At 38.6% G+C, this 25690-nt stretch overlaps 1 protein-coding gene, 1 long non-coding RNA gene and 1 pseudogene across 5 annotated transcripts in view; 1 reads left to right on the forward strand and 2 right to left on the reverse strand.

Moving 5' to 3' along the window:
- LOC306649059 overlaps positions 1-25690 on the reverse strand; it is a 208030-nt gene that overhangs the window by 150618 nt on the left and 31722 nt on the right. The gene's annotated exons all lie outside the window — the stretch shown is intronic.
- The window catches only part of PDPR (pyruvate dehydrogenase phosphatase regulatory subunit), a 52947-nt gene that overhangs the window by 20043 nt on the left and 7214 nt on the right, over positions 1-25690 (reverse strand). For 2 of the 3 annotated variants that reach the window (XM_079119661.1, XM_079119662.1), the window contains exons 2-9: positions 25315-25598; positions 22019-22152; positions 7002-7083; positions 6744-6907; positions 5756-5877; positions 4873-4990; positions 4004-4153; positions 2616-2808 (exon numbers count right to left, since the gene is read on the reverse strand). In XM_079119661.1, the coding sequence (XP_078975787.1) occupies positions 2616-2808; positions 4004-4153; positions 4873-4990; positions 5756-5877; positions 6744-6907; positions 7002-7083; positions 22019-22152; positions 25315-25538 (1187 nt within the window). In that variant the 5' untranslated portion in view covers positions 25539-25598. Of the gene's footprint in view, positions 1-2615; positions 2809-4003; positions 4154-4872; positions 4991-5755; positions 5878-6743; positions 6908-7001; positions 7084-22018; positions 22153-25314; positions 25599-25690 lie in introns of those variants that run through there. The other variant, XM_079119663.1, reaches the window with a different exon arrangement.
- On the forward strand, positions 11560-16995 carry LOC306649054 (superoxide dismutase [Mn], mitochondrial-like; annotated as a pseudogene). Its single transcript has one exon. The product of its transcript is annotated as a superoxide dismutase [Mn], mitochondrial-like (transcript).

A 25690-nucleotide genomic window follows, 5' to 3' on the forward strand; every position in this document is an offset into this window, starting at 1 on the left:
AGTAGTGGGAGCAGAGCATGGAGCCTAGCATGCCCTAAGCAGCCTGCCACCACCAGCCTAGGCATCACTATCAAGAGGAGCTTCCTTCACAGGCCATCACTGCACTAGTGAGCAGGAGACTGAGATTCAGCAGCCACTTGCGGCTCACACCAAGCCCAGTGCTTGTGCCTGTGAGTAGAAACTAAAAATATCACAAAGTTTTGGGAGCAGTAAAACAGTTCAACTTAAGAAATGGATATGGTTTCTTCAATAGGAATCATACACCAAGGACAATGTATTTGTAGGCCAGTTTGCCATGTAAACCTCAGAAGTCCCTTCACGATAAAGGGGACAGAAAAACTAGAGTTTGATGTGGAAAAAGAAAAGGGGGTAGAAGCAGCAAATGTGTCAGGATCTGGTAGAGTTCCAGTTCAAGGCAGAAAATATGCAGTAGACCATAACCACTTTAGATGTGATTTATATCACAGGAGATCCTCCATGCAGTCACCAGAATTACCAGAATAGAGAGGGGGAAAGGCTGAGGGATCAGAACTGATTTCCAAAGGGGAAAGGCTCTCTACCTACTGTGGATATCCCATAGTTGTGAACCACAGTACCAACCCTCCTGTGCAGGGAGATGTGATAGAGGGTGCTGATGCTGACAACCAGGGTGCAGGGAAGGTGGACCAGTGAGAAAGGATGTGTATAGGTTTAAAGATCCTGATTCTGAGCTGGGGTTGTGGCTCGGCAGAGTGCTCGCCTAGCACATGTGGGCACTGGGTTTGATCCTCAGCACCACATAAAAATAAATAAATGAAGGTATTGTGTCCATCTACAACTAAAAAAAATTTTTTTTTTAAAAAGGACCATGATTACTAGAGAGGATGGCAAAGAAAAAGAAAATCAGAGACTTGAGGTCGGCAGCAACCTCAATGTCAGTAGAGCTGCAACCTCAGTTACCATGCAGAAGCCGATAAAAACCTAAACCACAGGATGGCAAAAATGCCAGAGGAAGCCTATCCACCAGTTTAGACTTCATGGGCTCCCAGGGCTGAGCAGGGTAAATGCCACTTTACCATCTTCACCATCATCCAGTCATCCAACAAGAAAAAATAAATAAGAAATGAACAGAAGACTGGAGCTGAAGACCTGAAAGTGCTTGCTTTTTTACCCAGTGATGAGATAATCAGAATCATGTGCATTATCAATGAAGCATGGAATTTTTATTATTTTTACCTAAAGACACTCTCTCTTTGCTAATAACAAATGTGGGTTTTTTTGGTTGTTGTTGTTTTGTTTTTAAAATTCCATTTGTTCTCAATACACCCATAAAAGCTTTTAAATGCTTTTGTATATGGTCAGGTTTAAATTTTGAAGATCCCATTTATAATTTATAATAAACCATACACAACTTGATTTTTTTTTTTTTTTTTTTTTTTTTTTTTTTTTTGGGTGCTAGATTGAACTCAGGGCCTCATACTAAGTATATACTCTAGCACAGTTACTTCCCCAACCCCTTATGACCTGGTTCTGGTTTTTCTTTTGAACAAAAAAAGTTAACATTGCAAGTACCTGTTAATAAAACTGTTAAATCACTTTAAAAAAAAGTTATAAGCAAGCTGAGTGCACTGGTGCATGCCTATAAATCCCAGCTATTGAGCAGCAGGAAGATCTTAAGTCAAGGCCAGACTGGGCAACTCACTGAGACTCTGTCTCAAAAATAAAACTCAGGGGATGGGGATGTGACTGTGATTGAGCACTTGCCTAGCATGTGTGAGGCCCTTGGTGTGGTTTCCAGTGCTACAAAAAGTAATATATAAATAAATGAAAACTAAAATTTTAAAAAGTGCCGAGGACATAGCTCAGTGGCAGAGCATTTGCATAGCATGCATGAGGTCCTGGGTTCAATCCCCAGTACTGTAAAATAACTGAATGAATAAATAAATTATAAGCAGTTTTTCAGCTATGCAGTTAACCCCTGAATTATTCAAGGTCAACTATACAAATAAAAATTATCACCTTAAACTGCTTTTAGGTGTGTGGTATTAAATACATTCACATCATTCACCTCTAAAACTCACTCTTCATCATACAAAATCAAAACTCTGTACCTGTTGAACAGTAACTTCCTACTACCCTGGCAACCACTACTATGCTTTCTGTCTATCAATGTGACTATTCCAGGTTCTTCACATAAGTGGAATTATACAGTGTTTATATCCCTTAGGGATTTACTTTTTATTAATACCTACTTTTAAAATAAAAACGTCACATAGCTTGATCACCTACCACACTCCCTACACACTTGGCTATTTCTAAACTCAAATATACACTTCAAAGGACAATACTTGTTATGACTGGAAAAAGTACAAAAGAATATCACACAAGTTCTATGGCTAATTTCAAAAGAGGAGTTTCCAAAATATTTTATACAATGATGCTTCTAGAATGTGGGGAGAGTATCCCATGGTGATTTCTTTGAAGGAAGCAATTCTCAAATTATATGTATCTTAATATTACTATTACCATTAACATCCTAGATTAAATACGTTACATAACATACTAGCAAGTAATTCCAGAAGGGAAAAAGCCCAGCAAGCTGTCATGTGCTCATAGCTGACTTTGTGAAGACTTACTTCCCAGCTCCTCCACCAAATGACAGGCCAGCAGAGTTCATCCCTGCCAGGACAAAGTAGCCCTGTACTACAGGAGACTCGCCCATGATGCACCTCATGTCTGGTGTGAAGGTCTCAGGGCAATTCACCAACTTCATGATCTCCAGAGTCTCCAATTCTGGCATTCTACGCAGGAGGGAACTCAACAGGGGTTCTGAGCAATAAAAACAAACCCAAACGAATCTTTTAGGGAATTTAAAAACTTTCTAACCTTTATACTTTTTTTTTACTACTTCTCCTTTCAGAAAACTTCTTGGGAGAGATTTTTCTAGGAGCCAACTGGGTCATTTATCAGAAGTCAGAAAGCTTAGTGGAATTACGGGCCACACCTACAAAATACTTGGCATAAAGATTGAAAAAACACCCTAGAAAGGAAGAGAGCTAGGGAACAGCATAATACATGTGGCTACAGAGAGTAATCTTGAATGGGCAGTACTGACTGGAAAGATTCTTAATGGCACTCAAAGAGATTTCAACGAGACAATGTTTTCCTTTGTTGGAATAGCTGCAAGACAGATCCTCACCCATTTTTTTATAATAAATCTGTTGGACTGAGGATATAGCTCAGTTCGTAGAGTGCTTGCCTGTCAAGCACAAGGCCCTGGGTTCAATCCCCAGCACCGCCAAAAAAAAAAAAAAAAAAAAAAAAGGAATAATGAATCAGTCATCTGACCACAATCCCGTGGGACAGTGGTAATAGATGAATCCATGCTAGAGCTGCTTGGGTTCATGGAGGAGGGAGTAGGTGTTCATCATATAACTCCACATACTTTGAAAAGTTTGAAACTTCCCATAAGAAGTTTATCTTAAAAAGCAAGTTCATGTAGCTCTGGTAGAGTACATACCAAGCATACACAAGGCGCTGGGTTCAATCCTCAGCACCGCAAAATGAAAAAAAGAAAGGCCCATCAAGGATGAAAAGGAAATTCTTCCTCAAGATACTTTCCTATTTCTTGAATTTTGAACCATGTAATTATATTAATTATTTAATAAATAAAATTTTAAAACCACATTAATAAAACAATTCTGCTTTTTGAGAAGTTCTTCAATTTTACATGAAATGTTACCAAAAGTCAGTTTCCTTGCCTAAAATTTCAGTAATAATTTTAGGTGAATAAATAATAAGCCAAGTTCATTAACCAAGATGTTAGTTCCCTGAACTTGCTAACCAGTAACTGCATCCCTAGACTAGGCAAACTCTGGAGAATGCCCTTCAGCACTACTACTACTATACTATTCCTGAAATGCTCGGAGAAATATAACATATATCCTTGGGGAAAAAAAAGAAAAGAAAAATAGAATATCTTAAGACAAATAGAAATATTATCATTACAATGTACTTCACACACCAAAATGATCCCAGTCTTCCTGCAGATTCTGAATTTCCAGCTGGTTCTTTCCCTCAGTGAAAATAGGTTTTGGGTTCTTTTCAAAGCCCCCAGACAAGATGCCACCCTGCCAGTTCCGAATATAAATTCTTCCATCAGCATCAACAATAGCTGAGAAGAAAAATGACAAGGAAATGGGGAGTAGAAAAGAAAAACAAGAGTTTAGAGACAAGCCAGTTTTCTAAATGGACATAAAAGAAACAAAATACCTATGAATGGCTTTATTAACAGAATGACATCCAATACACACAGGCATTAGTCAGCTTTAAAATACCTTTGGAGTTCACAGGGGAGGATCTTCCCACGTAGATTTACAAAGGAGATGGTTTCTCTGATTACCCCTAACTTTATCAGGAACCTAGAAGCTTTACAAAGTTCTCACAACCAAGCTACATGACTGCTGCTGTGCCAAGCGAAACTCTAACAGGAAGGGGGCTGCAGAGCTTGAAAACAGTACTGAAGCCCTCCTCTAGAGCACCTGGGGCCACTACACCACCCAAGTGTATGGACTGCCTGTGACATTTCTACAGTTGACAGCATCCAAGTTAAAAACTGAAAGTTACTTTCCAAATATTCTCAGTGACCTCTGTTGGGATCTAAGTTAAGCTTGCAAAACAAAAACAAAAAATTGCTTGATAGCATGCCCATTTTGGCTATCCTTTCATAAAGAAATATAACAGAAAAGTTAGAATTGAGTCCACCTCCCTGTAACATGCTCTAGAAAAGAAAAGACTCTTTCTGGTACAATCTGTCCTTTTCAGAAAGTCTTCCTTTTCAGAGGACAGGATACGGACAAGTAGATAAGATTGTAAAAAAGTACAAGTCCTCACTTGGTGTGTTGCTCTGCAGAGGGGTCTCCAAGGGGCGAGTCAGAAGGTAGAAGTGTTCGCAGGCATGTAACGGGATACTAACCGGCTCCTCGTTGGACAGACCCAGCTCGTATGCCCACTACAAATGGACAGATTTATTTGTGGGTGGGAAGAGGAACAGAAACACAAATGAGCAAGTTTAGCCTCTTGAAAAGAGATTAATTTCAAGTGGCTTCAGTGTGCTCTTGCTAGAGTGACAGGTGTGGGAAGCCAAGTTTCAGCCTGCTTTATTTAGTTCAAGTATTTGGACAGGGAGCAACACTATATTTTTTAAACATAAAAATAACCTTTTATTCAAAGGAAGATAGATTTACCAGTTAATAGAGGCCCTTTTAATAAAACACCTGGCTTCAGCTACAAACTCCAGATACTTATCATTAAATAAGCTTCACAGAGCAAAAAGTATTTCCTAGGTCACCTTAAGACTGCAGAGTAGAAAGCAAGGGACCACTGCTCAGAAGCAGAAGCAGCTTAGTGTTCGAGCCATAGTCCTAATATGATGAAATAGCTTAATATTTTATCTGCCAGATTAGAGGATGAAATCTAACATTATGAAAATATTCAACACCAAAGATTCATGTCAACACCTAACTATTTGCCAGCCTTTCTGAACAGGATGGCATGAATTAACCTGGTGAAGGAGGAGGAAAAGGTCACAGATGCTTCTATTTGAGGAATAAGTATAGGTTTCTGATTCAGAATAAAAGAATTCTTAAGTTTTCAGTCCAAAGAATATAGTACCTGACATCTCTTTTGACAGTCATAGTATTAATCCTAATTCTCTACACCAAAAATATCCAAGTTAATTAAGAAAATCAGCAGCCCAATATTGTTGTTAACCTACCTGACCAGCACAGTTGACAAAATACTGGCATTCAATTTGTCCTTTATCTGTTTCCACACCAGTAACTTGGCCTTTTTTGACCATTATGTGAAGAACAGTTGTCCGGTCATAAATCTGAACACCTATGCCAAGGTAAAGAAAAAGCTGGTACATCATCTGATGTTCCAGAATGAAGGCATTTGCAGCAGATTCTCCACCCCAAAGCAAAACTAAATAAGTAGGTCAGTGCTTTAATATAAGAAGCAAAGAACCGTAGGACCACATCCAAAGACTACGTAAATGAGTCTTGCTCAAGACTGAAAATAGCTGATCAATTTTAAAACAGACTCTAGTTCACAATAGTTGAAAATATGAAGCAGGGATGAAAGAGTACAAATAGGGCATCTCAAATCCCAAACCGCCCACATCATGATCAATTCATCTAAGGTATATAACACCCTGAACACTACTCTTCCCATCATACATCCCAACTCCAGATTACGGTATAAACTGTGGATCAAATCTCCAAGGTGTGTTCTAACCTTTGAGTTTCTCAAGTCTTGGGGAGAAGGGGGATTCCCCTAAGTCTGAAGTGTACGCATCAGCAATAAAAAGCAGTTACTTGAAACTTTTAACATGAAAAATGTGGCCCAGGCTGGATGAGTAGCTCAGCAGTAGTAGAGTGCTTATCCAGCATGTGCTAGGCCCTGGGTTCAATCCCCAGTATTAAGGGCTGGGGGTCGGGAGGAAGAAAAGAAAAATGTGACCCTGAGAAAAAATACTTATCAACAGATACCAACAAAACAAAACAAAAAAACAACCCAGATACTGTACTTAAAAACTCTTGAGATTCACATTCAAAAGCAGGAAGATGAATACCCCAATGAGGACACTTTTTTCCAAATGTGAGTTGGTATCATTGCCTACTTCCATAAGATACTTCTTAGATCCCAAACCATGTTCTTCTTTCTCCCAAACCCATGTTAAGAAAACACAAAAACCTGCTCACCATTCTGGGAGGCAGCACTTGCCAGGGCAAGAGCCACGTCAGCAGAGGACACCACTGCATCTTCAGGAACATGCATGGCCCCCACCAGGTCGTGCACATTGAGAAGAGGATAAAGTTCAGCCACTTTCTTAGGGGAGATGATCTCTGAAGGGATGCCTGTAACACTGCCAACGAACACAAGGGGACAATGACATACGTGGGCTCTTTGGCAGAGGTCAGTTTGAGAAAGTCAGGTCAGGCTTCTAGTCTCTTACGTACTTCAGACTTGAGTTGATACGCTTCAAGGAAATGAGCCGGTCCTGTGTTTGAGCCAGAAAGATTGAGCCTGTCCTTATGTAACCTGTAAGGAAAAATCAGTGAAACAGACAGACCAGACAAAATGAAAAGAGGGCTCCACTGGATAGGTTAGACCTGTCCCAAATCCTAAGAATGTCACTCAACATCCCTAGGTAAGCCAATTAGTTTCCTCTGAGCTTTTAGTGAAAATTTAAAATATACCAGATATGTGAACATTCTCAGCTCATTATCTTGTGAGGAACAAATGAGGTCCTGACATAAGATCACTCATAATAGGCCAGGCACAGTGGCACATGCCTGTAATCCCAGTGGCTAGAGAGGCTGAAGCAGAAGATCTGGAATTCAAAGCCAGCCTCAGCAACTTAGCAAGGCCCTAAGCAAATCAGTGAGACTATCTCTAAATAAAATTCAAAAAGGGTTGGGGATGTGGGTCAGTGGTTAAGTGCCCCTGGGTTCAATACCGGGTACCCAAATGAAAACCAAACCAAACCATGGCTCAAGAATCTTTTTTAGGCAAAATGTGACTTAGAACCCATCCCTATTCTTCACTTCTAGACAGCTTTACCTTTTCTCTTCCTAGTCTTGGTTGAAGTATAATCCTTGGCAAAAGCCACACATAATATTAGTTATCAAAGGGCAGATCCTCCCTTTCCTTCCCTGGTACAATGGGCACATCACCTAAACTCAGTCAACTGGACACACAGTTTGCAGTAAGTGGGTTAATGACTGGAGGTCTCTCATTTTAGGGGCAGCAGTGTCCTGGCCAGCCCATTCCTGTTCCTCACATCCTAGTCCCCAAGTTGCCTCCAGCTGACACCTCCTGCCAACTCCACAAGTGCCCAACATCCTTCCAATAAGCTCCTTTTTTTCCTCAAGTTTAACAATCAATTTGAAATCAACACACCTGTTATATAACCACTATTTCACTTGAGTCAATGACAATCCTAAAACACTTCCAGTTCTTGTGCAAAAAACAAAACAAAACAAACAAAAAAATAAACGATGGTCAGTCAGATATATTTAAAATAGGAAGTATAGTCAGGATAATTTAGATAGTTTAATATCTCTTGAAATCATCAGATAAATATGCCCTTCAATAACAGGACAACAAGATCCCAGTTTGGAGGAACTGACATTTCAGAGCCTAGTGTTTAAAAATAGTAGATATACCAGCCTTGGTGCAGTGATCTTGGCCAGTGATCTGTGGGCTAATCACACTCTGAAGTGCACTTTATGACAGACAAAAGGGTCAGCAACTATTTTTTACTCATTATGAAAGATTATTTAGAGGAAGGTACCACTGTACATGCACCTACACAATATAGCATGTTATACTATGTTAAATCATATTCCCCAAAACAAAACTACATGTTATACCAACCATTAACAAGATGAAAATTTCATTATTTTCCTACAGAAGACTTTTTTAACGTTTTGACTAAAGCAATTCTGGCATATAAATTGCATTTTTAAATGTTAAGTCACAAAATAGAACTCTTATAGATCAATAAGGGTACAACCCTTTAGGAGAATGATTAGGCAATATCCATCAAAATATAAAGTAGCGACACCCTTTGTCCAACTTATCTCTTTTCTAGAAGGAATCTATTTTTTAGAAGTAGGAGAAAATAAAGATATATGGATAAGGATCTTAACTGAACCATTATGTATCGTGGCAGAAGTGTGGGGGGACCTATAAATGGCAGGTGCTCTGGAACACTGCTCTGCAGTTAGAAACAATGAAACAGGAATATATGTGTTAATCTGGAAAGCAGCCTAAAATAAATTTTATTTAACTATTATTAAAAATGGCTGGGCTCAGTGTCATACACCTGTAATCCCAGTGGCTTGGGAGGCTGAAGCAGGAAGATCAGAAGTCCAAGGCCAGCCTCAGAAACTTACTGAGGCCCTGAGAAACTCAGCAAGACGCTGTCTCAAAATAAAAAAGGGCTGGGGATGTGGCTCAATGGTTAAATGCCCCTGGGTTCAATCTCTGGTATTAAAAAAAAAAAAAAAAAAAAAAAAAAAAAAAAAAAAGTTACTGTATTTGAGGAAATAAGAGAAACCATTTCAGACATAAAATATGGTGCAGACAGTATATGATGAATTGTTAAATAAAAAGTACTAACAAAATACAATATAAAATTTTGGAAAGAGATGAGATCTAGGAAGGGTGAATATTCTGGAATAGACACTTCATAAAGTATTGATACACTGGAATTTTTAAGAGTAAGTAGGATTTGAATAGACAGAAAAGTTCATGGGCAGTTATTTGCTTATTTGCTAACTTTAAAAACATACCAATATATTTGGCTACGTGGGGGACTATTCTTATAGGTGAAGACCATAACTTGTCAGTTAAATTTCAGTTTGATATAACTCAGGGGTTCTCAGTCCTGGATGCACATTACATATTAGAATCACCTGAGACAGTGGTAGGGTTTTTTTGGTTGTTTTTTGACAGTACTGGGGATTGAACCCAGGAATGCTATACCTCTGAGCTACACTCTGCGTCCCCCCCCCCTTTTTTTTGAGACAGGGTCTCACTAAGTTGTCCAGGCTGACCTCAAACTTGCCATCATTCTGCCTCAATCTCCTGAGTAGGTGGAACTCCAGGCATTTATCACCATGTCCGGCTGCGAGAAGTTTTTAAATATGGCCTGAGCCTGGGCCTCACTCCAAGATTCCAATTCAGTGTTTGTGAGGTGAGGCCAAGACACAGGTACTCCCAATATGTGATGGTTCTCAAGCCTAGGCATATGTCAGCTGAGCAATTTCAAACATTACCCCCATCAAGGCCCCACCCCAGACCAATAAATTGAATCAGACTTTGAAAACGGGGTACCTGCAACAGCACTTTTTACAAGTTCCTTGGGTATTTTTCTTTTGTTTTGGGTGGGGAGTGGGTAACGTTTCATTAGGGTTTCAAACTGAGGAAATTTGGACACCAATACAAACAGTTCCTGAGATACCTTTTACTCAGATTCAGCAACTGCGTTTTACCCAATTTGCTTTGTCATTTATATTTTCTCTTTCTGCACACACGCACCTTTTTCTGGACCATATGAGGGAGCTGCAGACACTGTGCCCTTATTCCTAACTACTTTATTGTGCATTTCACAAGAACAAAAATGTTCCTTTCGAGAATCACGGTGCAATTATCAAAATCAGGAAATTTAACACTGATACAATATTATTATCTAGTCCTGGGCTGGGGTTATAGCTCAGTTGGTAGAGTGCTTGCCTTGCAAGTAAAAGGCCCTGAGCTCTATTCCCAGCACTGCGCAAAAAAAAAAAAAAAAAAAGATTATTATCTAGTCCATGGACTACATTCAGATTTCATTGGTTATCCTAATGATGTACATAATAGTTTTGTGCCCTCAGTCCAGGATCAGTCTAGGATCAGACACTCCATTTAGTACTCTTGTCTTTTTGGTCTTCTTCAATCTGGAACAGTTCCTCATTCTTTGTCTTCCCTGGCCTTGACATTTCTGAAGGGTACAGGTCAGATATTTTGGAGCGCATCTCACAACGTGGGCTTAACAGTCTCATGCATTCAGGTTATTCTTTTTGTTTGCAGGAATGGCACAGAAGAGATGCTGCTTCCTTCTGTGATAACTGTTTGTTCCACTATTGGATTAAGGTGGTGTCTGCCAAGTTTATCTTCTATAAAGTTACTATTTTCTCTTTGTCATTAATAAGTAATTTGCAAAGAGATTACTTTTAAACTATTTAAATATCCTGTTTCTGCCTCACATTTTCACCCAATACTTACAGAATTCATTGGTAATTCTTATATGAAATTAACATTACTCTGTTGGAGGTTAAATAGTAAGTTCTAATTCCATCATTCCTTTACATTTATTAATTGGCATTCCTAAGTTAATTTTCCCTTCTTCCTAATTTAATTTTTACTTATTTTATCAATGTGGACTCATGGATTCCATTTTGGGCAATGGATTATAATCCATTGCTCTGTTTTTGTCCCCTTGCTCTAGTTACCCTAGATTTGGTTGTAGGAGTTCCTTCAAGTTGGCTCTTACGTACTTTTGACATGTCCACATCACTTAGGGACAGCTTCTTTACTTTCTGGCAGAAAAAGATGTTCAAACCTCATTACTTTGTACCTTTCTAGCCCCAGCCAGGAATCAAGAAGCTCTGATTCCTTTCAGGTAATAATGTCTTTTAAACCCAACACCACAGAGCTCCTCTGGTTATTCCCTTCCATATCATATCTTTCTTCTCCAATATTGAGAAACCTGGCTCCCTTTATCTTCAATACACATATCCTTCCATATTTCCTCATTTGCTCAGTCCTAGAATACACAGAAAGTAGAACTGTCCAAACCTCCGCAGAAAACAAACTTACTAATTATGGGTCAATGTTTATTCACATTTCTTTCTGACTAGTTTAAACACCATGGTAAAAAGTCCATTTTAACATGGTTTTTATTCACCTGAAATGCAGTTAGGGTCCTGAATATCTGGTAGTATTCTGCTGTAGGGTTTCCCTCATTCTTCAAGAATTTGATTTATATTTAATTATGTAAAATGTTAACAGGCTGAGGCAAGAGGAGGATCACAAGTTTGAAGGCAGTTTGGGCAACTACAATTCTGTCTCAAAAATAAAATAGAAAGGACTGGGGATGTAGCTCAGTGGTAGAGCACCCACTTAGTATGAAGGTGGTCCTGGATTTAATCCCTAGCTTTAAAAAAAGAAAAACTTACACGTGTCACTATGGCTACTGGCCCCAACACTTGCACTCTACTTCCCATTTACCCTCTGAAGGCAACCAGTCTCACAGTAACTTCTGCTTTATCCTTTTAATATTTTTACTTTGGAAAAGCAGGCAGATACTTCTTCTTTGTGGGGAGGTGGAGATGAAACCCAGGGCCTCATGCATGCTAGGCAACCACTGAGCTGCATTCCCAGCCCACCCTGCAATATTTTATTTTTTTCATTTAACAATGTATCCCAGAAATCACTCCATAGCACTTCATAGACATATCCCTCATTCTTTTTGGTCTACCTAGTAGTGCCTTGGATGTTATACCACTTAACCAATCTGCAAATAACTCTGCAGTCCTATGTTTGCAATTAAATGATATTGTAATCATCTTTGTATGTACTTTTTTTTTTTTTTTTACAAAATATAAGTGGAAAAAATGAGGTCTAAAAACATGCTTAATACATTTTGGTTTTAAAAAGTACTTATACATTTTAAAAAGGAGTACAAATTAAATAGGATGGTAGCCTCTTGGTGGGTATTCAGTAGAGGGAAGTTTCCAATTTCTATATTTATGTCTGTATTGTTCACATTTATTATAAGCATATAACTTATTCTGTGTTTAAAATTTTTAAAGTTTATCTGTTAAATAATTTTTAAATCAATATTTCACTAACTGAAAAGCTGGTTTAATATTCCTGTATCTAGGTTTATTTCTAAAAGTATGGCCCTTCCTTATAAGATCAAATAGTATATGGAATACTTTCAAGAAATAACTTTTAGATAATCTGGTTTGTTCCACTTACCTGACAAAATTATATCACATGCAAATGGAAGGACTTCAGAAACATATTCAGCATATCAAGAATTGAGTTCAGCTGGGCGCGGGTTGGCACATGCCTATAATTACAGCGGCTAGGGAGGTTGAGACAGGAGGCTCAAAGCCAACCTCAGCAACTCAGTGAGACCTTGTCTCTAAATAAAATACAAAAAAGGGCTGGGGAAGTGGCTCAGTGGTTGAGTGCCCCTGAGTTTGATCTCCAGTATTTAAAAAAAAAAAAAAAAAAAAAAAGGAACTGAGGAATCCTGGAGTGATCCAGAATTTCAGATGAAAAATTAGTTAACATGAGCAGGGCGGTCATGACTGAGGGCAAGCTTGCAGCCCCTTTTCCCAGTCCCTTGGGTTCAGGATGTGAGGCCCACGCAGAACAGGCCTAGGGCTGCTCTGCGTCCACCACCCCCACCTGCGCCCCCCTATCGCTCCTGTGGTTGGCACAGCCAGAGGGGCGGGGCCCAGACAAAGGCTGTCCTTGGGGGCAGGGCCTGGGACACCACCGGTGATGCTAGCTCACCTGTGTCTGCAAGAGGTTTTGAGGCAGCTGCAGCAGGCAGCAAGAGCTGTGGTACGTAGGGCGGGGTGCAGAGTGGGCTGGAGGCTGGTCCTGGCCCTGGAGCTCTGGTCTGCCCACAGAAGCACAGCCTCTATGAACTGAAATACGACTATAACACCCTAGAGCCACACATCAACGCAAAGATCATGCAGCTGCAACTCAGCAAGCACCACTGGCAGCCTACGTGGACAACCTGAATGCCACCGAGAAGTACCTGGAGGCTCTGGCCAAGGGTGATGTTACAATTCAGGTAGCCCTTCAACCTGTGCTGAAGTTCAATGGTGGAGATCCTATCAGTCACACCATTTTCTGGACAAATTTGAGTCCTAATGGTGGTAAAGAACCTTAAGGAGAGTTGCTAGAAGTCATCAAACATGACTTGATTCCTTAGACGAGTTTAAGGAGAAGCTGACAGCTGTCTCTGTTGATATCCAGGGCTAAGATGGGGGTGGCTCAGTTTCAATAAGGAGCAGAGATGCTTGCAGATTGCTACCTATTCTAATCAGGATTCACTGCAAGGAAAAACAGGTCTTATTCCACTGCTGGGAACTGATGTATGGGAGCATGCTTATTACCTTCAATATAAAAATGTCAGACCTGATTATCTGAAAGCTATTTGGAATGTATATCAACTGGGATACTATAACTGAAAGATACATGGCATGAAAAAAGTAAAACATTATTGTTAGATTGAGTATGTTAAACTTATGACTAGTTTTGTTAGTAGTGTACTGCAATATACTAATAAGCCACTTGATTATAGCACTTATTGATGTTGATGATATATGATGACATGATGGCTTACTGATGTTTACATACTTGATAACAATAATAGTGTTATGAATAATTCAACAAAAACAGAATAAATTTTTGTTATTAGGCAACTGTTTGAGAATCACTACTGCTCTGTGTGACTGAGTCTTAATTGAACATTTTCTTAGAGAGCTAAACCTGCTAGTAGTTTATAATTATCATCATAAGCCATAAAAAAAAATCCATCCCTAAAAAAAAAATTAGTTAACATCCCAGGTGCAGTGGTGCACACCTGTTAGGAGGATTGCAAGTCTGGGGCCAGTCCCAGCAACTTAGGGAGAACCTGAGCAACTTGGTGAGACCCTCTCTCAAAATAAAAAATAAAAAGGGTTATGTATATAGTTCAGTGGTAAAGTACGCCTGGGTTCATCCCTAGTACCAAAAAAAAGAAAAGAAATTAGTTAACAAACACCTCATCTGGATGGATTATTTTTCAGAGGATTAGCATATAATATTCTTCTTAAATCTAGATTATACATATGTTGCTTCATCTTTACTTAATGATTCAAAAGCAGTAACAATTACCATGGTTAAGAGCTAACAGAAAATTCCATTGTTGAAGCCCCCAAGTTGTCTTTCACTGCATCACTAGTATGCTACATGGGGTGACAGATTTCAGGCAGTCCCCTTACCTGACTTCCTCACTGTTCCCCATTCCCTCACAAGCATCAAAGACAAGTCAGATCAAGAAGGGGATCTACACCGTGACAGGCTAACTTTCCTTACCCAAAACAGGACTCTGACCATGATTCCTCTAAAAGCTAACCAACTCAGTGATGCAAAGCTCAGCAAAACACTAATAACTGAACCAGTCACCAGAGTAGGCTGCTCCATCTCTGGCCTATTCTGGGGACCCTCTTCAGACTCAGTCCCTGGTTAATTCTTGAGTCAAAGCACCTTGCTACCATCAAATTCAATCAACCTAGCCAAAAGGCACTGTTTTCCACTCTGCTGTGCATGCAGAAGGCACCTTCTCCAATAAAAGCTACAGACAACACAGCAGAACCACTTTTACCAAGTTCACTCCAGAGCTCTCATCTCAAAGAAGTGTGGCCAAGTTAAAGGCACAACAGGAGGTCTGGCAATGGCACAACAGGAGGTCTGGCGATGTCACAACAGGGCGGGGAGTAGGGTGAGCCAAGCATGGCAAAGTGTTTCATTAGCCACCAGACTGGGTTCAACTCTGAGCTTCTGGTTAACTTAAAACAAACTGACAGACCCTCTTCCTACCTTGTTATCAAACAGGATCATAGTGTTGATTAGCATTCCTATTCTTACTTATTAGCAAACAGTTCCTACTTATTCTAGTACTGTATAGTCCACAATTCCATGGGTCCCTTTCTCCCTCATTACACAGATAAGAAGATATATGTCTAGGCTTTATAACAGTAACTGATGAAGTTCAATGGGTTAAACTATGATTTAACTATCAAGCACCTGAACTTAAGTTCTTTCTCTTCTGCTTTATTTAGAAGCCAAGTTTTGCCACTTAAAATACTTAAATGAGGGAAATATATAGAAAATGGCCCTAAAAAGTTTTATATAATGACATGAATTGTGGAATCTGGAAGTTCTGGGTTCAATCCCCAACACAAGCACACACACATAGAAGTACAGGATCTGAAAAGGATCTGGAATACTGACTAAATCCCCTCATTTTATAGATAAGAAATAAAGGCAACTCAACAAGTTATGTGACTTGCCCATGGTAACACTCTAGCTGGTGGCAGAGTGTGGACTGAAAATCCTAGTGTTAATTACCAAATCACCAGGCAAATCTGACATAGGACCAAATACTGTAAGTACTTAGTAAGTATCAGGAGACAGCACTGACTGGCAACCTATCATCCGCCATTTGCCTGTTTGCCTGCCTTTTGCCTGCCCCTAGCCTGCCTTTCACCTACTCATCACCCACCACCCGAGGTCCACCTGCTGATCGTCCACTGGTAGCCTACAGACCAACTGAAGGCTGCCAATGGAGCGCCAGCTGCCTGCTGTTGCCTGGAAGTCCACTGTCACAGTACCCACAGGTTTGGTTACACATGGCTGCCACCATTTTGAGATAAAAATCAGGACCTGCAGGACCCCTGGCCAGAGTGACCACATCCTGTCTCCAGGACACCTCAACCAGATCAACCACACCGCACTTCCAGGACCCTGCCCCACAACCTCCCGTCAACCACGCCCATGCCCCTAGGTGCAACTCCCCATTTGACAACACATTTGGAAGCCAGTGCAGCCATCTTGGATTATCCTGGAAGCAGAAGCTCCCATCTTTAGGTGGGGCAAATCCCATTCTGAGACGCCTGCTGGAGACTGGAAGCTCATTGTCAGGTACCTCTCATGCATCAGGCTACTGAAGACTGGGAGGTTTGAGTACTATACGACTGTTATAGTGTATATTTCTTTTTCTTTTTTTTTTTTTTTTTTTTCTTCTTTTTGAAAATTTTTAATTTTTTATTTCTTTACTTTTCTTGCTATATTTTCCTTTGGTTTACCTATTTCCTCAGAGTTCCTATCTCCCTTTCCTCATGCTATAACAACCAACTTCTTTTGATTACACTTTCACTCTTTCTATGATCTAGAACTTTTATGTACTCTTTTCTTATCCCATTAACAGTTATATCCTACACCCTTCCCCATCCTCTTTGTCCTCCATTAGAAACTGCAGACCTTATTGCAAATCTATTTGTTATATTGTAGATAATAATTGAACTCAACCTCTCTGTTTATTATGACAATATTGTTAACGTCTTCACAAGGGGCTATTTGGTTCAGGGTTGCATATTGTTTGTACTGGGTACTGCTAATATTGATCTTCCCCTTAAAGAAGAGGTTTTGTAAACCTTTAGGGTCACTATAAGCCTATGGGGGGAAACTGCAATACCCCAGATCTGCACTGCTAGAGGGAAAGATATGTGAACAACATGAAAAAACACGGTAAGAAAATGATCCATACAAGCCTAGATTCTATATTAATAGAATCCAGTGACAGTATGGTAGAAGAAATGTCAGAAAAAGAGTTCAGAATAAAATAATTAAAATAAAATAATTAAAATGATTCGTGAAGCAAAGGATGAGATAAGAGAGCAATTACAGGCAATGAATGATCACTCCAATAAGTAGTTGAAAGAACTGCAGGAAGCAAAAGATCATTTCAACAAAGAGATAGAGATTCTCAAAAAAAATCCAAACAGAAATCCTTGAAATGAAGGAAACAATAAACCAAATAAAAAACTCAATGAAAAGCATCACCAACAGACTAGATCACTTGGAAGACTGAACCTCAGACAATGAAGACAAAATATTTAATCTTGAAAATAAAGTTGCTCAAACAGAGAAGATGGTAAGAAATTATGAATGAAACCTCCAAGAACTATGGGACATTGTGAAAAGGCCAAATTTAAGAATTATCTTAAATTTGAGGATTGAGGAAGGCACAGAGATACAAACCAAAGGAATGAACAACCTATTCAAGGAAATAATATCAGAAAATTTCCCAAGCCTGAAGAATGAAATGGAAAATCAACTACAAGAGGCTTACAGAATACCAAATGCACAAAATTACAACAGATCCACACCAAGGCACGTTATAATGAAAATGCCTAACATACAAAATAAAGATAGGATTTTTGAAGGCTGCGAGAGAAAAGCATCAGACTACATATAGGGAGAAACCAATATGGATATCAACAGATTTCTCATCCCAGACCCTAAAAGCTAGAAGGGCCTGGAACAACATATTCCAAGTTCTGAAAGAACAAAGAACATGGTTGCCAACCAAGAATCCTATACCCAGCAAAACTAACTTTCAGATCTGAAGACAAAATAAATCCTTCCATGATAAACAAAAGTTAAAATAATTTACAAATAGAAAGCCTGCACTACAGAACATTCTCAGCAAAATATTCCATGAGGAAGAAAAGAAAAACAAAGATGTAGGTCAGCAAAGGGAGGAACTACCTTAAAGGAAAAACCAATCAAAGGAGAAACCAAGTCAAGTTAAAAACCAAAATTAAGCCCAAATAACTGGGAATACAAATCACATCTCAATAATACCCTGAATGTTAATGGCCTAAACTCATCAATCAAAAGACATAGACTGGCAGATTTGATTAAAGAAAGATGCAACAATATTCTGCCTTCAAGAGACTCATCTCATAGAAAAGGATATTCACAGACTAAAGGTGAAAAGATGGAGAAAAACCTACCACACACATGGACACAGTAAAAAAGCAGGGATTTCCATCCTTATATCAAATAAAGTGGGCTTCATGCCAAAGTTAGTCAGAAGGGATAAAGAAGGACATTTCATACTGCTTAAGGAAACGTAAATCAGGAAGACATAACAATTGTAAATATTTATACCCCAAACAAGGGCACATCCATCTACCTTAAACAAATCCTTCTCAATCCCAGGAATCAAATAGACCACAATACAATAATTCTGGGTGACTTTAACACACCACTGTCACCACTGGATAGATCTTCCAAACAAAAACTAAACAAAGAAACTACAGAACTCAATAACACAATCAATAAGTTAGACTTAACAGACACATAGAATATTCCATCCATCAACGAACGAATACACTTTCTTCTCAGCAGCACACAGATGCTTCTTTAAAACAGACCATATGTTATACCTCAAAGCAGCCCTTGGTAAATGCAAAAAAAGATATACTACCTTGTGTTCTATCAGAGCATAATGGAATGAAATTAGAAATCAATGACAAAATAAAAAACAGAAATTACTCCAACACCTGGAGATTAAACAATATGCTACTGAATGAAGCATGGATAACAGAAAACATCAGGGAGGAGATTTAAAAAAATTCTTAGAGGTAAATAAGAATGATGATACATAGGGCTGGGGATATAGCTCAGTTGGTTGAGTGCTTACCTTGCAAGTACAAGGCCCTGGGTTCAAGTCCCCAGCACCACCAAAAAAAAAAAAAAAAAAAAAGAATGATGATACAACATATCAAAATCTCTAGGACACTATGAAAGCAGTACTTAGAGGAAAATTCATTGCATGGAGCACATTCAAGAAAAGAATAAAAAGTTAACAACTAAATGACCTAACATTACATCTCAAAGTTCTAGAAAAAGAACAGAACACCACCAAAAGTAGAAGACAGGAAATAATTAAAATCAGAACTGAAATCAATGAAATTGAAATAAAAAACAATTTAAAATATTCACAAAACAAAAAGTTGGTTCTTTGAAAAAATAAACAAAATAGATAAATCCTCAGCCACATTAACAAAGAGAAGGAGAGAGGAAACAAATTACTAAAATTTGTGATGAAAAAGTATATCACAATAAACACCAATGAAATACATAACACAATGAGAAGCTACTTTGAAAATCTATACTCCAACAAAACAAAATATTGAAAACATCGACAAATTTCTAGAGACATATGATCCTCCCAAACTGAACCAGGAGGACATACACAATTTAAACAGATCAATTTCAAGCAACGAAATAGAAGAAGCCATCAAAAGCCTACCATCCAAGAAAAGTCCAGGACCAGACGGATTCTCAGCTGAGTTCTATAAGACCTTCAAAGAAGAACTCATTCCAATAGTCCTCAAAGTATTGCAGGAAATAGAAAAGGAGGGAACCCTTTCAAACTCATTCTATGAAGCTCATATCACTCTGATACCAAAACCAGACAAAGCCACATCAAGGAAAGAAAATTTTAGACTGATATCTCTGATGAATATAGATACAAAAATTCTTAACAAAATTCTGGCAAATCGCATACGAAAACATATTAAGAAGATAGTGCACCACGATCAAGAGGGGTCATCCCGGGGATGCAAGCTTGGTTCAACATCTGGAAATCAATAAATGTAATTCATCACATCAATAGACTTAAGGTTAAGAATTATATATAAGGTTAAGAATTATATGATTATTTCAATAGATACCAAGAAAGTGTTTGACAAAATACAACACCCCTTCATAATCAAAACACTAGAAAAAATAGGGATAGCAGGAACATACCTGAACACTGTAAAGGCTATTTATGCTAAGCCCATGGCCAACATCATTCTTAATGGAGAAAAACTGAAAGTATTTCATTTAAAAACTGGAACAAGACAGGGATGCCCTCTTTCATCACTTCTATTCAACATCATCCTTGTAATACGAACCAGAGCAATTAGACCAAAGAAAGGAATACGAATAGGAAAAGAACTCCAGCTGCCACTATTTGTTGATGACATGATTCTATATTTAGAGGAACCAAAACTATCAGAAAATTTCTAGACCTCATCAATGAATTCAGCAAAATAGCAGGTTATAAAATCAACACACATAAATCTGAAGCATTTTTATTCATAAGCCATGAAACATCTGAAAAGGAAGTGAGGAAAACAACTCTTCACAAAAGCCTCAAAAAAAAAAAAAAAAAAAAACTTGAAAATCAATCTAACCAAAGAAGTGAAAGATCTCTACAATGAAAACTACGAAACATTACAGAAAGAAATTGAAGACGACCTTAGAAGATGGAAAGATCTCCCGTGTTCTTGGATAGGCAGAATTAATATTATCAAAATGACCATATTTCCAAAGGCACTATATAGATTTAACACAATTCCAATTAAAATCCCAATGACATTTCTCAAAGAAAGAGAAAGTAATCATGAAATTCACCTGGAAGAACAAAAGACCCAGAATAGTCAAAGTAATCCTGTCCAGGAAGAGTGATGCAGGAGGTATCACTATACCAGAAGTTAAACTCTACTAGAAAGCAATAGTAACAAAAAAATGGCATGGTATTAGCATCAAAATAGACAGGTAGACCAATGGTACAGGATAGAAGACACAGAGACATACCCACATAAGTACAGTTATCTCATATTAGACGAAGGTGCCAAAAACATACAATGGAGAAAAGATAGCCTCTTCAACAAATGATGCTGGGAAAACTGGAAATCCATATGCAGTAAAATGAAATTAAACCCCTATCTCTCACCCTGTACAAAACTCAACCCAAAGTGGATTAAAGATCGAGGAATTAGACCTGAGACTCTTCACCAAATAGAAGGCCCAAATCTCCATCATGTTGGCATAGGACCAGACTACTTTAACAAGATCCCCATAGTGCAAGAAATAAAAGCAAGAATCAATAAATGGGATGGATTCGAACTAAAAAGCTTTTTCTCAGCTTAGGAAACAATCAATAATGTGAAAAGAGAGCTACAGAGTGGGAGAAAATCTTTTCCACACACACCTCAAACAGAGCACTCATCTCCATAGTTTATAAAGAACTTAAACTTTACACCCAAAATACAAAGAACCCAATCAATAAATGGGCTAAGGAACTATGCAGACACTTCACAGAAGATATACAAGTGATGTATATTTCATATACAAATATATGAAAAAGTGCTCACCATCCCGTAATTCAAGAAATGCAAATTAAAACCACCTTAAGATTTCATCTAACTCCAATGAGAATAGCTATTATCAAGAAAACAAGCAATAATATGTGTTGACGTGGATGTGGGGAAAAAGGCACACTCATACACTGGTGCAGCCACTCTGGAAAGCAGTATGGAGATTCCTCAGAAAATCTGGCATGGACCCACCATTTGACCCAGCTATCCCACTCCTCAGTTTATACCCAGAGGACTTAAAATCAGCATACTACAGTGATGCAGCCACATCAATGTTCATAGCAGCTCAGTTTACAATAGCTAGGTTGTGGAACCAACCAAGATGCCCTTCAATTGATGAGTGGATAAAGAAACTGTGGTATATATATATATACAATGGAATATCGCTCAGCCATAAAAGAAGAATAAAATTATGGCATTTGCTGGTAAACGGATGAATCTGGAAAGTATCATGCTAAGGGAAATAGGCCAAGCCCAAAAAAAACCAAAGGCCAAAAGTTTTCTCTGATAAGGGGATGAAGATACATAATGAGGTAGGAGGGAGAAGAATGAAGGAACTTTGGATGGTGTAGAGCAAAAAAGAAAAAAGAAAAGAATATGGAGACAGACCAGTAAATGGCAGATTACCTGCTTACCTGTTTGAATCCCCGTTTCTTGCTCTAACTGATGGTAGAGTTTGTTTGAATAGTCTGCCATCTTCTGCTCAATGGTCAAGTGCCTGGCAGTGCTCAGGATGCCAGCACAGAACCTGGTAGAGCCAGCAGCCAGCCTGCAGGATGGATGCAAAATGCTATTAGACAGACTCATATATCGGTTAATATGTTTGAGATTCCTCATTATAATATTGTTTGGAATATCAAAAAATGGAAACAGGGCTGGGGATGTAGCTCACTTGTCTACCACGTGAGAGTCCCTGAGGTTTGATTCCCCAGTACTGCCCCGCCACCCAAATCCTGCCAAAATGAAAAAAAGAAAAAAAGATGGAAACAACCAAAATGTCTGCTGACATGCTGAAATGAGACTGGTTTAAAATTTTGGAGATCACCAAATCTACTTGGGGTGGGAGTTCCATCTCTACCAAGACAGAACTCCTTGAGTAGCCCTGATAGAGGCTCTCACCTTGAAGTGTAGGTTAGAAATATAAGATATTTTTAAGAATAAAAGGGGGATGGGGGGTTGTGGCTCAGTGGTAGAACACTTGCCTAGCATATATGAGGCACTGGGTTCAATTTTCAGTACCACATATAAATAAATGAATAAAGTAAAAGTCTATGAACACCTAAAAAATATTTTTAAAAAAGAATAAAAGGAACTATTATTAATAGTACAATAAATTTATTGGATAAAATAGAAGTCATGAGTCTAAACAGATATGTGTGTGTGCATTTAAGCAAATAAATAGATGGGGTAGAGGAAAAACTTCCTAACAATAGAATGCCAACTAAATGTACAAGGATGAGGAAAGAAAGCTCACCATTTGGCAAGCATCATGGTGACTGATGCAGTCAACTGCCAATGGAAGTTAAGCCTGGTAGGTGGAAGTATGACATTAAGATATTAAAAAATCTCAGAATACATCCCCCCAAAGGTTACTGGCCCATTATAAGGGGGTGGAAAGGGTAGGGCACATCTGTAATCCCAGCTACTCCAATTTCAAAGCTAGCCTAGGCAATTTAGTGATACTTATCTCAAACACTGGAAAAAAGGGAAAAAAAAAAAAAAAAGAGGTGGGGATATAGCTCATGGTAAGAGTGCTTGCCTAGTCTGTGAAGCCCTGGGTTCAAACTCCGGTGCCTCCAAAAAAAAAAAAAAAAAAAAATGACCCTGATAGAGATGCTCCAAGGACACTAACAAACTGAATGATCAGGATTATTTCCACAAGAAGTACAGGCCAGCCATGTACCTGCTGGTGTGGTACACTGCAAAAAGCCTGGCACCATTTCACCATGTCTGTGGTCTTCTTGCCAAAAAATGTATGGCCTCATTGTGGTGGTAGATGAACAACTCTGTGAACAGGCTAATGGCCACCAATGACTTATGTACTTCACAAGGATGACTGGTATGGAATGCAATATAGTTGTTCTTGAAAAAATGTGTGACCCGAGTTTGATCACAAGAAAATACTAGCTAAAAAATAAGAAAACATTAGCTGAACCTAGACTGAGAATTATCCCACAGAGAGAAAGGCCTGTACTCTTTAAAACGTCAAGAACATGAGGAACAGGGAAGGACTAGAGAACTGTTCCAGACAGAAGAGACATGACAACTGAACACATGCTCCTGGACAGAATCCTGGACCAGAAAGGAAAGAGAAACCTTACTGAGATGGTTGGCCAAATCTGAGTGAGGTTTATGAATCTGCTGATAGTGTTGTATTCATATTTTCCTGATATTCAGGTATGGTGGTTATGTAAAAAGGGTGCACTTGTTTTTTGAAAAGACCCTGAAATGCTTTAGAGGTGCTGGGTTATCAGGTCTGCAACTTATGCGCAAATGGTTAGAAAAATACTAATTACAAAAGGGATGTATACACACACATACACACTCTTATGGCTTTGTTTGTGTTTGTGTACCTATCTGCAAAGAACAGAGCAGGTAATACAACAGGTTCGTTAGGATGTTAACAACAGGAGAACTTGGGTAAAAGAGATATGAATGTTCTCCATCCTGTTCTTGCAGCTTTTTAGTGAATTAAAAATCATTAAAAAAAAGATTATTATTTAATGTAAATATGTCAATTATTGTGGAATTTATAATGTACATAGAAGTAAAATATACTATAACACAAAGGGCAAAAGGAGGTAAACAGAATTACACTGTTGTATGTCCAACATTACTAAGTAGTGGTATAATAGTAATTCATCATGGACTAATAAGAATACATGGGATTATAATGTTTCTCTGTTGAAATTGTGTTATGATTTTAAAATGCTGTTAAAAGCCAAACAATGCACAACCATAGAATCAAAATGATGTACCCCATTTGTATACAATGAATCAATATGCAGTCTGTAAAAAATTAAAAAATAAATAATTTAAAAAACAAAACAAAACAAAAAATACATTGCTAGAGATGTTGTAGCTCACTGTCAGAGCACTTGCCTACCATGCACAAGGCCCTCTGTTCAATCCCCAGCACCATAAAAGGAAGAAAAAAGAATACATATTCTAAACCCTATAATCATTAAAAAATAATAGAAAGGCGAGAGGAACACAAATTCAATAGCAGTCTGGGCAACATGGTAATACCTGTCAATAACAATGATGATGATAACAATAAGTTAGAGATTGAGCTTAAAAGTCCACAGAGATAAAACAGAATACTAAAAATATGTAATTCATCTAAAAGAAGGCAATAACTGAACATGAAGTAAAGTTCATAAAGAAAGCATATTTCTTTTGAGGGAAGAGAACAATAAAAATCTAGCTAAAAGATACCTGTTTCTTTAAATGCAATTTACATTATTTTACAAGCACAAATTCTTGTTGAAGTCTAAAATGTTACAGAAAACTCATAACTAGCCTTTTTTTCCCTTTCTCCCTTCCTCCCTCCCTCCCTCCTTCCTCCCTTCCTTCATTCCTTCTTTTATTTATTTATTTCTGAGACAGGGTCTTGCCAAGCTGACCTCCAACTTGTGATCCTCCTGTCTCATTCTCCCCAGTAACTGAGATTACAGGTGTGCACCACCACACCCTCTACACAAATCCGTTTAAGATTCTTGTTTTGTTGAAATCTACAACCTCTCTAAAAACCCAAACATTATTAAGCATAACTAAACAAAGTGCAGGCAATTTCACCTCAATTCTTCTCATGACACTGAACATTTGGCTTAGTTACTGGTGTGACATTATTATGGAGAAGAGAGGAAATGAAGGAGTCCCTTACCGTTAGTACAGCACAACCACAAGCCACGTCTCACTTGATCCTTACCTGCCCTGTTCCAAAAGGATGATATCTGTCCACCCCATCTTGGAGAGGTGATAGGCCACAGATGTGCCCATAATTCCACCCCCACAGATAACAACCTGGGCCTGGGCAGGAAGGGCGATAGACTGTGCCTCGGCAGTTGACATGTTGCTTCTCATGGAGGACCAGTTCTGCCATCCTGGGCTTGTTCTTTGTCTTCGGGCAACTGATAGCAACCGGTAAAACATCACGTCTTCACCAATCAGGAGTTATGCTATCGTCAGCTACGGAGATCCCAGGAATACAAACTAGACAGAGATAAGGAAGCATATTTCAGTGCATAGGACCAATGAGAAAATTATTTAACAAAAAACAGTAATAGGGCTGGGGATGTAGCTCA

This window comes from Sciurus vulgaris, assembly GCF_902686455.1.
Source record: "Sciurus vulgaris genome assembly, chromosome: 17".
NCBI classification, from domain to species: domain Eukaryota; kingdom Metazoa; phylum Chordata; class Mammalia; order Rodentia; family Sciuridae; genus Sciurus; species Sciurus vulgaris.